The 17,844-nt window shown below is 33.5% G+C and overlaps 2 protein-coding genes across 3 annotated transcripts; both read left to right on the top strand.

The window, feature by feature from the left end:
• The first annotated feature begins 195 nt into the window (after positions 1-195).
• On the top strand, positions 196-10,691 carry LOC117779696 (tubulin polyglutamylase TTLL4). Its single transcript, XM_034615968.1, is given in 13 exon segments — positions 196-265; positions 1,381-1,552; positions 2,102-2,798; positions 3,226-4,064; positions 4,307-4,522; positions 4,525-4,659; positions 4,923-5,280; positions 5,349-5,473; positions 5,542-5,981; positions 6,039-6,209; positions 6,436-6,714; positions 10,214-10,383; positions 10,442-10,691. Coding segments are annotated over 10 exon segments (3,276 nt in total). The 5' UTR covers positions 196-265; positions 1,381-1,552; positions 2,102-2,166; the 3' UTR covers positions 10,295-10,383; positions 10,442-10,691.
• A 1,614-nt stretch (positions 10,692-12,305) lies between these two features.
• LOC117779478 (protein aubergine) lies at positions 12,306-17,823 on the top strand. 2 transcript variants are annotated; one of them, XR_004617011.1, is made up of 10 exons: positions 12,306-12,404; positions 13,082-13,208; positions 13,830-14,326; positions 15,286-15,478; positions 15,620-15,747; positions 15,809-15,963; positions 16,034-16,423; positions 16,498-16,608; positions 16,684-17,663; positions 17,705-17,823. XR_004617011.1 is itself a non-coding variant. In XM_034615687.1 (9 exons), exons 1-9 carry the CDS (start codon positions 12,309-12,311, stop codon positions 17,582-17,584), a joined length of 2,598 nt encoding a protein of 865 aa, XP_034471578.1. In that variant the 5' UTR covers positions 12,306-12,308; the 3' UTR covers positions 17,585-17,823. The 2 variants fall into 2 exon arrangements, 1 of the variants encoding a protein (XP_034471578.1); XM_034615687.1 differs by having other exon boundaries at positions 16,684-17,823.
• Positions 17,824-17,844: the final 21 nt, after the last annotated feature.

Raw genomic sequence — 17,844 nt, 5'->3', positions numbered from 1 at the left:
ACATTTTTAGTTATTAAGCATTGAATTTGCAACTTGTCTCTCGATTGGTGATTAAACCATTGTTTGTTTTGAATTTAAATTGCATTTTCTTTACAATGGCTCTTAAAAGGTTAATTTGAAAGCACTGCTAGCTCAATACGGCAACTCCATAGTCAATTGCACTGCACTGGTTCAGTTCAACTAGTGTCCATCTGAACTACACGTGCTGAGGCGTAGGGTTTTGCGTTGTTTTGTGATAACAAATGTGTGTGCGGTGATTTAAAATGTAATTTATTGTTATAAATTAACATAAAAATGCCACAATATAAATAATTTTAGGTGACACTCTTATAAAGGAGAAAAAAAGGTGTTTTGATGGATGATAAAAATTACGACTCAGTTAATTGGATTGTGTTAATTAACAGTGCGCTTTTTTTTTTGTACTTTTACTGTTAACGTGAATTGACTCTTGTGAACAATTTATAAAGTCGGCTTTTAATGAGCAGCTTACATTTGTTTATTTTTAGTTTGAGTCCTTTTATCATTTGTGTCTTTCATAATGTTTGTTAGTCGACAGATTAGTTAATACCGCACATTATTGCATTAAAAAAATTTTAAAATCGTAAAACGGAAGTTTGCCCGTAAAATGTACATAAAATGTTACTAGCATAACAGAAAATGTTAATTTTGGTATTTTTTATTTTGGCTGCTTTAACAGAAGCAACAAATGCCACAAGGAGCGTAAATTTACAGTGTTTTAGCAGCTGTGCTGTCTGTTAATTGCTGAATTTAAATTTTAGATAATAATGAAAATTGCAAAATGCAATAACTTTGCAATACATTAATTTTTGATGAAAATTTAAGACTTGCAATTAGATAAAACAATGTTAAAAAAAATTTGCAAGAACTTAAAAAAAAAAAAGAAAAATTAAGTTTTATTTACCTTTTTTTAAACAATTTACCTAAAATGGTAATACCTGCCAGATCGGAAATTTATTTCTAGGAAAGGTGGCAGCCCCAAAATTTATAAGACGCCGCCGAGGAATTTCCAACGGGAAACGCGACTGCCATGTGTTTTGTGTTTAGTTAAGCAAATGTGTGTACAAACACAAACACACAAGTGTATACTCTGATATTTACATCAAAATTTTAAACAATATATATTTCGTATTTAAAAAAAACACACGTACGGAAATAATTTTACATATGTACATTTAAAGTAAAAAGTAATAGCGGTTCAAAGTTATTGTAAAATCTGCGTACAGCTCAGTTTTGATTGCATTTATTGGATTTTCTTGATATAAAAGCTTTGCATAGTTTAATGCCAAAGTATTTAATTCAAATCTTATTCATACTGTATTGTTTTCAATTGAAATTTTCATTGTGTTTAGCCAAAGAAAGTGGGCAGTGGAGCTCTTTTTTACAACTTGGCTAAGGATATCATGTTGATGACCTACATTTAACTACCACCCCACGCACACACACTCACACACACGTACATACACAGCTGATACCCTACTTGCGAAACTAGCACAAGCCCTTAAACGTGAAGGTCACCGAAACCGAACGCGCGGTAAGTTTTATTTTAAAAATAATAAACACAACTTTATTTCGCAGAATCTTTTTTATTTGTGTCTATATTTTTATTACTGATTAAATTTACGTATTTATTTATGTTAATTTCAATTGGTATAAAAAACTTATGATATATGTTATGAACCCAAGCTCAAAAACGACCTTGGCTTTTCCTGTCAATTATACAAAGCAGAATTGTTAGGATATTTAATTATTATTATTTAAATAAATTCAGATTATTCAGAAATTCAGAGTTAGAGTATATATCTGTTAAAACTTAGTTAAATTTATTAAAAAATTAGTATTAAATTATAAATTTAACTATGTGTTTATTATACTTAATTGTATTGTTTTCAATTAGTATTAAAAAATTCATTTTCTTTATTTGTCAATTCACAAAGCAAATTTGTTAGTATTATTTTGTACATATATAAATTCGAATTCATTTTATCTGTTTTTAAATTGGGTTAGCAAGTGGATTCGATTTCAAATCCCTAACAGAATTGGGTATTTATATTATGTAATCTTATCTTTCTTTATCCACCAGGTGCAACATCACATGTTGCATGTGCGGAACTACCTAAACATAATAATAATAATAATATTAATAATATGTTTATGTATACTGAAGTGTACGGAAAAGATCCCGAAATGCGTCACAATAGTCAGACAACAAAAAGCTTAACAAATAATAACAACAATAGTAACAGCCACAATGATCAACACATTCCATTCTGCAATGTTGATAATGCATTAAATTATTATAAGAAGAATGTCAACCTTATTGGAGCGACGTGGAAGCTCAAAAGTCCGAGTCGTTCATCCAATCCAAGTCCATCGAAAAATAATGTGACAGCTAGACAAATATGTAGATCGAACTATACAGTACCTACATCAGAGTCACTGCACTACTCTGATGCATATGTCAAATCGTATGCGCCGCGTAAGGTGTCGGGTGCAACATCGGGGGCTAACAACAACCATCATGTGTATCAACAGTTGCGACAACAACAACAACAATCGGAATATTACAATGGTCCACACCACAAGGTGCGTCAATATGCACACAGTAACAGTGCACCTGCCACACAGGAGATGACCAAGTATTCCCCGGTCTCCTTAGAAAAAGATCAGCTAAAGCGACAGATCAGAGCTCAAAGTACATCCGAATTTTTGGATGGAGGATCGATGTATTCGCATAATCGCAGACCTCTTGCTGTGGAGACCTCATGGAGTTCTGTAATGTAATTGATAAAAACTCCCCTCGATGCTAAACTCCAGCTTGCTTAAAAAATTAATTAGTTTTAGACTTATTTTTACCCAAAATACTCTACATACATACAAACATACAAATAATTATACAATATCTCAAGTAATTGTTTTGAAAAGCAAGAAATAGTTTACATATGTATTCTATTATTATAGAAATTTTTTTTCTTGGTTTATTATTATTGCTTATGGATCTTAAAAAATCTGAATTATAACATCCATTAAGTAAAAAATAAATGATTTTCTGTTGTTTGTGAAGCCATTACTTGACTTACTGTAACTACATTAATTAGTTACCCACAAGCTGAAATAAAAACAATTGCAAGTTAACATTTGAATGCTTTTTATGTGATTGTTGTGATACCCTAACATATTTTTGTGTATTTCTTTGTGTTTTTGTAGCCCGGAACGCCCCTCCCGTTTCCATTCAACAGATCAGCATTACGAGCATTATTTTTCGTATTTTTACAATCGTGGAAAAGAGCAATTGCCGAAGCACACCTCCATCGCGGTGTGCAATTACAAACCTCAAATGAGCTTATTTCAAGAAACGCCGAGTAAACGCTCGTCTAACACCAACCGGAGAACTATACCCAATGATAATAACCAAAATGTAGAATATGATAGTTATATATTGAAAGAGAATAATGAGATGCCCTTTGGTTATAATGATAGCGATTGGAATGACTCACCGGATGATGAATGCCCAGAGAAATTAATATCAAAGGGGGCGAAAGATGACTATATTATAATTAACGATGTCTACGATACAAATGAAGTTAATGATGAACAATTCGATCCAAGTATACAATCCCATCGTCGCTTCGTCCAACATAGCGAAATTAATGAACTGAATACAACTGGAGAGTCCGTGACAGTTAATAATAATGTTCATATACAGAAGAAGACGCAAAAAGCCACCGATACTCATAATGCGCCTCGGTTACCATTGACACCCAAAAGAATTCGAGGTGGACAAACAACGACTGTAAAGAAAATACTGCCCACTGTGCATAGAGTTTTGTTGTACAATAGTCAAAGTCCTCGATTGGCACGTAAGCATCAGTCGAGTAATTCACGCAGCCAAATCGTAAAATCCCAACATCCCAAAGGTAATGGTCAAAATCATGCTCAAAGTGCTGGCGATCAGGCGATACATAAATATATTCTAGAGGATCCCGATGTTAAAGACAACGATTGCCGTGAGGTTGACTTTGATAACGATGACGATTTAGACAACAGTAAGTATTATTTAGCTAAGGATCGGCTTTAAAATTACTTTCTATAATATAATTTTAATTTGATTTCGAAACGGTGAAATATTAATACAAAACTCATAGTCTCATTGGTTAAAATTCTTTTCTTAAAATTCTAGAAAAATTTGAGAATTAATTCCAAAAAATTGTATAATTCTTTTTAGTCAATATAAATTGCAGTATTGATTAAAACATACAAATTAATTGCATTTTATTTTAATTTATAGTATCAAATTTTGATGAGAGCGATACGGTTAGCGTCAGTTCCGATACTGAGGATGGTTATCGGGCACACGCTTACAAAATGGCCCATCTAGGAGATCGTTTATCGTCATCACCGAAAAACTCAACCATATTACTTTTATCTCAGACGTCCGATGAGGATTTACGTAATCCAGATTCAGTACTGGTGCCAAGTCTGTTTCCTTATGTACCGCCCTATCTATCTTCTCATCGAACACCCAAAAAGGGCCCGAAGTGCCGCCAGAACTGCATAGAGTGCTCAAATGGCGTGTGACCAGCATTATGCCAAAGGTAGTACGTCTTATCTTGGCCAACAGCGGAATGCGTATGCTCAAAAGTAAGTAAAATGAATTGGAATAGTCAGGGTCATTAATGTTTTATGACTTTAAATTAAAAATAGAAAAATAACTATACTAAAATTTTATTACATTGCTAAAAAATAATATAATCTTCATTTTCTTATAAATATATAAGTATAATTGAAGGACATAAAAGACAATTATTTTTATGGATTTAATTTTTAAATGAAAACCATTTAAAATAATTTTTTTCATTTTGTTAAATTAAATAAAATCATATTTATATTCCAATTCTTTATAGAAACCAATGATTGGATGGGCGTTTGGGGCAAGCATTTAAAGTCGCCTTGTTTTAAAACAATTCGTTCGTATCAAAAAATAAATCATTTGCCGGGATCTTTTCGCATTGGCCGCAAGGATTCCTGCTGGAAGAATCTGCAACGACAAATGAAGAAGCACAGCAACAGGGAGTTTGGATTTATGCCGCGCACCTATGTCATACCAAATGATCTGTGTGCATTAAGAAAACGTTGGCCAAAATATGCTCAACGTAATACCAAGTGGATTATAAAGCCGCCAGCAAGTGCACGTGGTGCTGGAATACGTGTGGTAAATCGTTGGGGTCAAATACCCAAAAGAAGACCCTTGATTGTACAGAAGTAAGAAGCAAAGAAAAGGTAGATGAATGTGTAATTAGCAATAATTAATTTGTTGTATTATTGAATAGATATATCGAAAGGCCGCTGCTGATTAACGGAAGCAAATTCGATCTGCGTTTGTATGTACTTGTAACATCTGTCAATCCGCTGAGAGTGTTCATGTACCACAATGGTTTAGCAAGATTCGCTTCAGGTAAGTTACTTAAACTTAATATCATCTAAAATGTATGCATTGCATCTAATTTAAATAACAATTTGCAGTTAAATACAGCGCCAAGATAGATACTTTAAATGATCGCTGCATGCATTTAACAAACTATAGCATCAATAAGTTTTCATCCAACTACTCGAAGAATGAGGACGTTAACGCCTGCCATGGCCACAAGTGGACCATCAAGTCTCTATGGACATATTTGGCAAATCGCGGTGTTCGCACCGATGGTCTCTGGGAGGCCCTAAGAAGTCTAGTTTTACGCACAATTTTGGCTGGTGAAAATGGTATAAATAGCATGATACGAGCGAACGTTGAATCAAAATATAGTTGCTTTGAGCTATTTGGATTTGATGTGATATTGGACTCGGATCTGGTACCTTGGCTATTGGAGGTCAATATATCGCCTAGCTTGCACTCGGAACTGCCGCTTGATGCACACGTTAAAGCACCATTGGTTCAAGGCGTGCTCAACACAGCCCTGTATAATGTAAGCACTTTAAAGCTTGCCTAAACTTGAACATAAAAAGATTCTTTTTAATTGTAGATACCACCAAAACTCACTCAGGAAAAACAAAAGGAGCTTGCTGCCGAATTTTCATTTCCACCTGGCACACAAATGTGCTACGATAAGCGTCTCTATATCAACTATTTGTCACGGGAAGAAAAAAACAAGCATAATAATTTTACACGCAAAACCATGGAAAATCGTGAAGAGGTAAATGCTTGAAATAGTATCTGACAAATCTAGGAAACACTATATGTTAGGAAACCCAAATTAAGAATGAACGAATTTCTTATTTGAACTTACCAGATCTTGATTCCAATTTTTTTTAAACTAATTTTGGTTTTTCTAAATTGTGTTCCCAGTTTTTTTAGTCTTTGTGTTTGCTAGTTTGAACAAGCGCATTCGGAATTTGCATCAAATCTATATTTCTTTTCAGTACATCAATGCAATACTACAAAAGCTAACACCTGATGATGTGCGCTGCCTTATTGTAGCCGAGGACGAGCTGGCACGCTGTGCACCACTTGAGCGCATCTTTCCCACGGATCAGACGCACAAATATCTAAAATATAATGACACTCCTCGTTATTATAATCGTCTGTTAGACGCATGGGAGTCACGTTATGCCAATAATCGTACGGAAGGCATTGCCCTGCTCCGCGATTATTGTCAATCCAAATATCATTTGCAAGTTCCAGTGCCACCTGCCAAAAAGGTAAGCTTCAATGCAAATGCTGCTATCTATCTATCCCACAACTCATTTAACACCCGACATTCAATAACCAGACACAAATGAAATCCAATATCTTACCAGCTGGGGTAACTAAATATCTTGACCATAAACACGACCATCGATATTGTTGTTCAATTACAAAACAATTTGTTTAATTATATATAATATACGTTCTTAACTCTATTATAAAATTTTGAGGGCTGTTGGCGAGCTATACAATCATTTTATTGGCGCTGTCGTGCTCTTTATTGTCGTAAGTTCTATCTGTTGACCCCATAGATAAACTTCGTAGGCTCGAAATGAAACAGTTTTCAAATCTACATATGAGTATACTTTTAGGTAGCATAATAATTATGTCTGTGTTTTTTTTTTATACTATTGAACTTAATGTATGTAGAGAATATAACTAAAATTAATCCAACGTTAATTCTACACGTATATTGTGCTTAAGTAACAAAAAATGGTTTGTTTGTTTAATACAGAAGATGATTATACACTAAATAGTTCGTTGCAAAGCAGCATTAAAAATGAATAGACTTGTCTTTATTAAAGAATCAAACTTAAATATATATAATAATTTTATACACTGTACCTATACATTTTTTAAAATAAAACAATTAATGTGAATCACTGCAAGTGAACTGAACAAGTGAAACAATATTCGTTCAAGGTACAGGGTATCACCTGGTCGAGCACGCTCGACTATAGCACTATTGTTAGTCGTTAGTTTTGTGTATAGGTCAAAGTATATTATATTTATACTTAATTAAAGTAAGAATGTAATACAGTTGCTAACGTTTTATATACAAAATCGAAATTGTTGATTAAGTATTTGATTGGCGAACGTTTTAAAGTAATTTATCACTTAAACTTATATAAAACAATACACTTAAAGTGTAGTTAATTATTACTACTGTTATGTTATTTATGTTTATAAGTAGCGTTAGGGGCAGTAAACTATATTGAAACATATAAATTAACAAGTTAGTAAGTAAGTATTTTAATTCTTATTTTGGAAACAAATAAATCAAAATTTTAAAGAAAGAAGTAAGAGAAGTTTGGAACGGTATACGACTTACACTTTGCCATGGTCGCAATCGAGATAAGACATATAATCTTATTTATAATATTTACACATGTACATTTTAGTTCCTAGATGTGTTTGTTCAAAGACTCCGGGTATTTATCAATTATATTAAGTTTAGTTTTTTATAAACACAAAAGACAATCGCATATATCATCAATATCAGATCTCTTCATATAAAATATAGTACATATATCAAATTAAAAAAATTAGTTTAATTACAATCTTTTATAATTTCGCTTGAAATTTTCAGTTCACATAATTCTTATTGTAATTGTCTAGAAATTAAATACTATTCGAAGAGTAAAACTGATTTATCTATGCCAATATTACTTTGAATCTGAAAGTTTATAATTTTCCTCAGAAATAATTAAAATATTATTTACTTAAATCTAAAACGAATACCTTCTGTAGATCCTATTATTGTATGATGCCTTATTTTATTAAACAAATCAAGTAATTTTAATAAATTTACAACAATTCGTTTTGTAATTGTAAAATTGCAGGACTACTTCATCAAATTAATGAGATGGATATTAAAGTGATAACCGCTGCTATCGTATTTGTATTGGTCATTCAGTAGTTAAATATAAATTTGTTTACTTTTAAATGCACGCACGTGTATATACTCTAATGTACATACATACATAAATATACATATATACATTTAGTGATAAAAGTCAGTATTAAAATGTACTAAATCCATAAGTATTATTAATTTACATATGTATTTATTTTTTATATATTATAATTAGATAAAGTGAGCCAATATCAAAATGTACTGCTGTAGGGTTCAGTTCAGTGTTGATTCTTTTTATAAGTATGTATTACATATATCCCGTTATTCCAAGTTACGATGCGTACAACTTCATGAGTAATTGTTCTTAAAATAAGCGAACCTGTGATTTAGTTGTTGAGGGTCAATCGTAGATAACTTGTTGATCCTTTATTAGAAATTATCCCGAAAATTGTTCTTCATATTAAGAAATCGTTCGATCTCAATCAACTGAACAACTGTTTTATTTCAAATTTTTAAATACTAGTAGATACACGAATAAAACCATTTAGTTTATCGTGTTTACAAAATTGTGATGTAATATATATTTTTTTTTCAATGTAATGTAGTATTGAACTTCTTTCGACACATATGATAATAATAATGAATAATAAAGAACGACCATTTTATCATGTTATTATACCCGTTTTAGATCGGTATAAGCTTAAATAATCGTAATTTATCAAATAAATAAAAGTAGATAACTAATAACTGACATTTAGTCTACCTTTTGGTTATGAACAGGGATTCGAATAAAATAGAGAAAATAGAGTATTTAGATCATTCAATTTGCCGTATAGATAACATTTAACTCATAGTCCGGTTCCAAAGACTAGATTTACGTTTTGTTCTATAAATTAAGTAACTAAAAGGTTAAGAATATAATGGACTTGGCTGTTAGTGTTGAATAATGTTGAACATAAAGCTAAATTTGAAACAAACTTATGTATCTTACAATCTTGTGCTGACGTATAGTTACATTATTATATTGTATAATCAAGAATTGAACATTGCAGTACCATGTTTCTGATGTAGATACTTACATAATTATAATGTTTATAGCGATTGTACGATATCTACATATGTACGAATTAGCCTATTTGCCAACATATGTACAAGTACATATATAATGCGTTTATAAATTACAGTCAGTATAAGCGTGAGTTCACACATATCGAGCATATTTCCATTTTCATTTAATTCAAAGAAAGACTAAGTCATTTGTGTTTCTAAAATCTACATATTCAGGAGTGCCCCAGAAATCGAACTTCTGTGGCGACCTTATTTGTTTATTCTCTCGGTAACATTTGTAAACCAATAGTTGGGATACATGTTATTCAGAACTCCCTTTAGTTTCACAAAACACGAGTTTTAGCTTGATTTTCTTGGGCTTTATGCTTTGGAATCTTATAATTATAATATGTACCAGAAACACATTTGAAAGTTTTCATATTGTAATTGATCTCAATAACATTAATGGAATTTATTTTTATGATACTTAGTAATGTGAACAAATCGCTATTATTGATTAACAATTTTTTAAATGATTAAATCTGCGTAAGAAATTATTGAAAATATGTATTTATATTTGTATACACAGCATTTTGACTTACAAAATAGCAACATCCATATAATAAGCAGATTTTACATTTGAAAAATTTAAATTACCAATAAGGAACTTCGTATAAACGGACTATGTGTGTAAGGTAAAATTTGAGAAATTTACATGTATTTTGAAACCAGTTTTGTTCTGTTCTGTTTGATCGGTTCTGCCTCCCATTCATGTTTCTTACCCAAATCATTTTCTACATCATTTTACTAATTGAACTTCTAAAATATAGGACTTGAACGTTAGCCCTGATGAGAACCCAATCAAGAAGCCAGAAGGTGAACAGAGTGAAGATTCAAATATAACTACATAAGAGAACGTTCCACTCATATTCAAGTAACCACAGTAAATACGAAAGAATTTTATTAAAACAATTTATTGGCATAAGGAAAATTGTTGTTGGTGAGAAATGCAATATTACTTACTGTTTATTGTTTTAAATTTTCATTTCTACTTATAGAATCACGGATTGTTCATCTTGTTGTACAAAAGACTGAACATAACGGATCATATATTTATTGTTGACACGCAGAAGTAACTTGTCATGCCTGATGCCGGTTATTCAATCAAATTTTCATTAGGTCTATTTTTAAGGCTCAAAGCGTGTTCAATGTGTTCGAAAACTAAGTAAAATTTTATGTAATATTAAATAGAATCCAAATTAGAATGTGCGCAAAATAAAAATTTGTTATAGGTATCTGTTAAATAATCTACAATAGTAAATTATTTATAAAATATTGAAGAGCTTTTAATAAATGAAAACTAGAAATGTGAATAATGGTTCAACTATCGTTTATGGAATTAATGAAGATGAATTAACAAGAATATAACTAGTGATGTAAATGCTAACTGTGAATCCAGCTTAAACTCAAAATGTAAAAGTCAAAGAAACGATCGAGCTGTGTATCAATCGGCAAAATAAACAACTACTAACTTGATCTCAGATACAACTAAGAGTTTTATCAACAAAATTTTATTTTTAAACAAAAATGGAAAAAAATTTGGTTGTTTCAATTTTGACGCAGAATCAAGATAGTGGCCAAATAATAATAAAATTGAAATTCCGCAAGAAAATCGGTTAAGATTTGACAAAGTTATGACAGTTTGAAGTTTTCGAAATATCGTTAAGGGGAATTTAAGGAAAAGAGTCATGAGGAATGCATGGAAAAAATGGACAGTGATGGAAACAAATTGACTTTTCCAATTATAATGAAGAATTAAATAAGAGTTCAAAAATTAAAGAAAGTACATTCCTCAAGAAAAGCGGTTAAGATTTGACCAAGTATGATAGTTTGAAGTTTATGAAAAACGTGTCAACGAAAAGTTATTTAAAGTATCGAGAGATAAGTATGAAAAAAATGGATAGTGATGGAAAATAATTAAATTTTACAACTTTGATACAGAATCAAAATAGGGGCCAAATAATGATCAAATTAACATTCCGCAAGGAAATTGGTTTAGAATTGACAAAGTGATCGAGCCATATTTGTGAAAATGACGTAAGCGACATTTTTTTCTTCCGAATTTTGCCTTTTTACGCAAATGTGTTTCCAAAATATTAAATTTTTATTGTATATATTTTCGGAGATTTACTGTCAATTATAACGAAAGCGACACCCGACACACGATAATTAAAAACTCCTGTAAAATTTTCATTTTGGTGCTTACGTCATTTTCGAAAAGAGGGCTCTATTTAAAATAAACATCGAGACCAATTTGCAAAGCGACAAAAAACTAATTTTACAGGAGTTTTTTTTTTTTAATTATCGTGTGCCGTGGACACATATGACGTTTGCCGCATACTTTAAATTCGACAGGACAATATGTCCGAAAATATATACAATTAAAATGTTATATTTTGGGTGCAGATGTTGTTGGTATTTATTTACACATTTGCATAAAAAACAAATTTAAGAAAAATTGCGCAATTTATGCAAAAAGGGGTCTATATTTCCGGCTATTAGCAACTCACAAATTTTTTCTAGCAATCGTACTCCTTATTTTTCAAACGAGACGTTAATTAATTACAAAGTTGATATTTTTGATATTTGCAACACCTAAATTTAAATTTATCGAGTTGGCGCCAGCTAAGAACTATTTTCCTAGCTATAAAATATCTAATTTGGCAACAGGGTGTCTGCATTAATAATGATAACTTCAATTCATCCCTGTGAAACTCCACAATTCACTTTGAATTTTTATCGAAACGTTTGTCAGTTGCTTGTGAAATTTTCAGTTCACTTTGTAATTTCATCAAAGGGGTTAGCAATTCTTCTCTCATTTATAATCGTGACTTCTGAATACATTTTTTGAAATAGTTTATTAAAATGAATAACTTGCCGGCAAATTCTGGACATTCTCGTGGTCGTGGCCGCGGTAAAAAGCCAAATGAGGAACTAAATCGTGGATTGTGCGCTCAATTGGTATGTACTAAAAAATTATATTAAATGACTGTATATTTCTGTCAAAAATGACAGCACATAAAAATAATTAAAGTTTCAATTACAAAGACACAATTATAAAATATATTTGACGTATAACTAATTATATCTATAGCCTAGGCTTTTAGTTATATTTCAATTCATTCAAGTAGCATATGAACAAAAATATAACGTACACTCGTTAGTGTTATTTAGCTGAAGTCTTGTAAATTCCTTTTATATATATACATATATACACATCTATCTATGCACATCAAAATTAAAGATGATGGAAAATGAGATGAAAGAAGTTAAGAAAAAAAAATGTGCATATGCACGTAGATATGTATGTGTGCAAAAATTATAACGGCAGATTGTGTTTGCCTGACATTAGCCTTGAAGCCAGGGCTGAAGTAACAGACTGCAAAATTTTGTGTTCTTTTTTCGTGTCATGTATGTATATATTTACATACAGTTCGTCTTTAACTGTTTTGACAAATTAGAAAATTCATATTTTTGTTTTGAAAACTCTGGGATTTTATTTTACGCCATTTTACAATAATTGTTTAACAAGATCCATTAGATTTTACTATTTAAAATAAAACTTACATTTTTTTAAAGTCAACTGAAAAATGCAATAGAAAATATTAATGCATCTCTTTCTATTCATGTGAATTTAGGTCCAACCGTCAGAAACGTTGCAAGCACGCAATGTTCCCGAGGCAACTGGGTCTGCCTCAGGCGGCCACCAGGAGACAAGGTACCCAAGTGTCCCATTAAATCCAAGCTCGACTGACGTTATTGAAGGTTAGTGTACATACGTACATATGTATGTATATATTACATGTAAGATTCTACAAACACTAAATTCGTTCAGCCATTATGAATTCACGTTTATCTATAACGTTCGGCAAAATTCGGCTCTGTATCGATTGTCACTCGATGAACGATAAATGTTTTCGGCGCACACACATGTGTGTATGTACGATGTACATGTTGTGCATTCAAATAGCCTTCCTCAATACAAAACGTACTATGGTACAATTTAGCCCTCTAAACTTGCAATATCAAGAAAATTTTTGGTACAATTTTTGGTAAAAGTCTACGCACTGTCAAAATCAAGTACAACGAAGACAACGTGTACCAGCTGTGATACAATCGTACCAGTTGTAATACAAATGTATCGAATGAAACAGCCGTGTTTCTAGTCTTTGGTATTGTACCATTTTTGATAAAAATGTTCGCACTGTCAAAATCGGGTACAACGAATACAAAGTGTACCAGCTGATACAAACGTACCATTTGAGGAACGAACGTACCAGTTATTGTTTAAGCGTACCGAATGAGGCAGCCGTGTTTCTAGAGTCTTTGGTACATTTAATGTGTATTATTATTGATCACTACTAAACTGAAATTTGATTTGATTAGGTGATCCACGTGGCTCGGTTCGAGGTCGTAGATTGATAACCTCGGATATAATACGTTCGCGCCCTAGTGGTTTGATTACGAAGTCGGGGACAACAGGAAAAAAAGTAGCGGTACAAAGCAATTATTTTAAATTGCTAAAGCGTCCAAACTGGACACTTTATGTGTACCGAGTGGACTTTTCGCCGGATGTGGACAACACTAGCCTACGTCGCGGGCTTTTGAGCGAGCACCGAAATCTGTTTGGTGGGTACATTTTCGACGGAACCGTTATGTACTGTACAACCAAGTTCCCGGACGTACCTAACAGTCCCTACGTATTGGATTTACTAACCAAGAGTCGTGCTGGCGAGAACATTCGCGTGATGATAAAAAGTGTTGGCATCGTTGACATTGCGGATGCACAACAGGTTCAAGTCCTCAACTTGATTTTACGCCGCGCCATGGAAACCTTGAAGCTCCAGTTGGTCTCGCGCAACTATTTTGATCCCCAAGCAAAGGTAAGAAATCCTGAATTAACAAGCGGATCAGTCTAGCGTACTCAATAGCAGGAGACCCAGTGCCCAGGATGTAAGATGCCGTTGGGGACTCCGAAGATTTGATGCTGCAGAACTCTGTATTACATTTTCGACTGATTTTTCCGATGACGGCTATATTATAAAGTGGACCAAAGTAAACCAAATTTGGTCAGGATTTTTAAGACCAGCTTAAATGCATTTTTTGTCAAATTGTTTGAGATATCTCAAATAACCAAAAAGATTTTAGTTTGTTCCTATGGCAGATGAACTACTGGTCAAGAAAAATAAGTAAACGCTTCTTCAGCGTACAAATCTTTTTTCGACCCATCTACAGAATTGTTATCTCGAGGTACATAAATATGCCAGAAGTCAATAAAACCAAACAACCGTAAACGAAATCCTGATCTAATCCATTAAAATTTATAAATGTCACCAGTGTTGTTATTATTTTGAGCAGACCAAAAATTCCCCTTTAGCACAAATTTAGCCGTAGAATTTAAAAAAGGGGGACTCCTCTCTTTCATTTTCGATTTATATGTGTTGCAAGACTGTAACCCTTTAAAATGTAAACAATCGACCGGCTTTCAATAAAAAACTGTCAAACTATTTCAAAACAAGTTAGCACGATACCTATGTACTTATTATTTTGACCAGTAGTGTATATTATTTAGTGGTCCGATTAAAAAATAAAAACAAACTTGATCTCCGTATGCTATCCAGAAACCGACATAAGACCATAAGTTGTAGGTTCATTTGAATTGCGCTTCTCAGAGGGGGAGAAGCAGAATTTGACAATAAACTTGATCTGCCTGACATTATAAAGAGCTTACATTCCAAATTTGGTGCTCCAAGCTCTTACCAACTCTGAGATCTCGGTGTTCATACGGACAGACGGTCTATAACAAGGTGTTAAAGCAACCAATTAACATTAACTCTTGTAGATTGTCTTGGACAATTTTCGTATGGAATTGTGGCCTGGATACACAACTTCTATTCGCCAACATGAATCTGACTTATTGCTATGTGCAGAGATTGCACACAAAGTCATGAGAACGGATACCTTGTATCATATATTATCCAAGAGCATTCAGGAAAGTGACGATTATCAGGACTCCTTTAAGCGGCAGGTTATCGGTAAGATTACACTATTGTTAAATTGCTTCCCTCAAGAAAATACTACTCAAAATAAATAATTAAAATTTAGTAGAGAAAAAAAAAGTGATTGAGGTCAAATATTAATGAAATATACTGAACTCTAAATTTCTGTTTCAAAAGGCATGATCGTATTAACGGATTACAATAATAAGACTTATCGCATTGATGATGTTGATTTCGCATCATCACCCATGACAAAGTTTGAGACGAAGGACGGGGAAGTCTCCTTTTTGGAGTACTATAAGAAAGTAAGTCGATTGTTTAATAACATTAAGATGGCTCAATAATATTATCTTTTTAATTGTGAAGCGGTATAACATCCATATTCGTGATTTTAAACAACCGTTGTTGGTGTCCCGTCCAACTGAGAAGAACCTTCGTGCAGGAGTCGATCAATTGATAAAACTCATTCCGGAGTTGGCACGGGCAACTGGGTTAACGGACAATATGCGAGCGGACTTTAAGTAACTGATTTTGCTGAAGCTAATTACCTTTGTATAAGCTAATTCGTTCTTCATTTCACCCTTTGATTAGACTGATGAAAGCAATGGCTGAGCACACCAGAATGACACCAGATCGTCGCATTGATCGCTTGCGCGTCTTCAATGATCGATTGCAGAGGTCGGCGGGTAGCGTAGAGTTGCTTAAATCATGGAATATGAAATTGGATTCGGCTCTCGTGGAGATACCCGCTAGAGTTCTGCCTCCACAGAAGATATTACTTGGAAACCAACAGTTTTATCTATGCGATAATCGCGCCGATTGGACATTTGAGTTTCAAAAGAAGCCAATGTTTACTCAAGTTGCAATTAAGCGGTGGTACGTCATCACACCCCGTCGCAGTCTGCGCGAAACTCAAGAATTCGTTAAGTTGATCATTCGGGCAGCGAACAATATGAAAATGCATGTTGCCGAGCCACGATAGTATGTATAATGATGTCATTTGATGAGATGAAATGTTATGGGTTAGTTTTAAATATTTTATCCTTTATTTGCAGCGACGAACTGTCCGACGATCGCAATGCCAACTATTCGCAATCCATAGATAGTTGCGTGGCAAAGGATCCCCAATTAATGATGATAGTCATCAAGACTCAAAATGAGGAAAAGTAAGTTGATAAATCTTCCATTTTCTTAAAATCCTTTTATTCATCCGTGTTATCTGTCAATTGTCAACTCAACAGATACAGCTGCATTAAGAAGCGCACGTGTGTTGATCGCCCAATTCCATCACAGGTGGTAACACTCCGCACCATTGCACCACGTCCGGATAAATCCAGCGGTTTATTTTCAATTGCAACGAAAGTATTGATACAGATGAACGCCAAATTAATGGGTGCTCCTTGGATGATTGAAATGCCATTAAATGGACTAATGACTGTCGGATTTGACGTCTGCCACTCATCCAAGAATAAAAACAAGTCGTACGGTGCTCTTGTGGCCACAATGGATATTAAAACGTCAACAAGATACTATTCGTCAGTAACGGAGCACATGAAGGGACAGGAACTATCAGATCAATTGGCATTAAATATGACGTGTGCGCTTAAGGCATATCGAGAACACCACGGCACCTTGCCGGAGAGAATACTGTTCTACCGCGATGGAGTCGGGGAAGGGCAACTCCATCAAGTATTCAATACCGAAGTCAAATTTCTGAAAGAGCAATTGGACAAAATTTATAAATCGGCTGGCAAAGAGGGGGGATGCCGATTGGCCTTTATAGTTGTTGCGAAGCGTATCAACACACGCTATTTTGTTAACAAGCGCAATCCAGAACCTGGAACGGTGGTCGATGACATAATAACGCTCCCGGAGTACTATGACTTCTTCCTGGTGTCCCAAGCTGTTAGACAGGGCACCGTTACGCCTACACACTACAATGTCATCCACGACAACATGGGCTTAAATGCCGACAAGCTCCAGCTACTCACATTTAAGATGACCCACCTTTACTACAATTGGTCCGGCACTCTGCGCGTTCCTGCAGTTTGCCAATATGCCCACAAATTGGCATTCTTAATCGCTGAGAGCATCCACCGAGCACCATCGCCTGGGTTGGAGAACCAGCTGTACTTTTTGTAATGACGATTCAATGCACTACAATGTCATTTATGAAATCTATTTAGTTTATACATAATCAAGGGTGTTCCAGAAGTGTTAACCAAATAATTATGTATTTGTTTGGTTTGTTTTTCTGAAACGCCCCTGAATATTCCTATTTTGACTCACTGAAGATGTTAACAATTTTAGTACAAGATTGTGTATTATATGACGAGCTTGATTTAAAAACTGAATAAATGATTTTTTGTTTTCCATCCGTACATTGTTTATAAGTATAGTTT

The sequence above is a fragment of the Drosophila innubila genome, assembly GCF_004354385.1.
Source record: "Drosophila innubila isolate TH190305 chromosome 2L unlocalized genomic scaffold, UK_Dinn_1.0 4_B_2L, whole genome shotgun sequence".
In the NCBI taxonomy this organism is placed as follows: domain Eukaryota; kingdom Metazoa; phylum Arthropoda; class Insecta; order Diptera; family Drosophilidae; genus Drosophila; species Drosophila innubila.
The sequence above is the reverse complement of the archived record's forward strand: the minus strand, read 5'-3'. Positions and strand labels throughout refer to the sequence as shown.

Excerpts from the sequence above, each read along its gene's own strand:
- LOC117779478 (XM_034615687.1), top strand. The coding sequence starts at position 12,309 with ATGAATAACTTGCCGGCAAATTCTGGACATTCTCGTGGTCGTGGCCGC. Across the intron at positions 15,479-15,619 it reads CTTTAAGCGGCAGGTTATCG|GCATGATCGTATTAACGGAT; the intron begins GTAAGATTACAC and ends CTGTTTCAAAAG. Across the intron at positions 16,609-16,683 it reads AAGACTCAAAATGAGGAAAA|ATACAGCTGCATTAAGAAGC; the intron begins GTAAGTTGATAA and ends TCAACTCAACAG.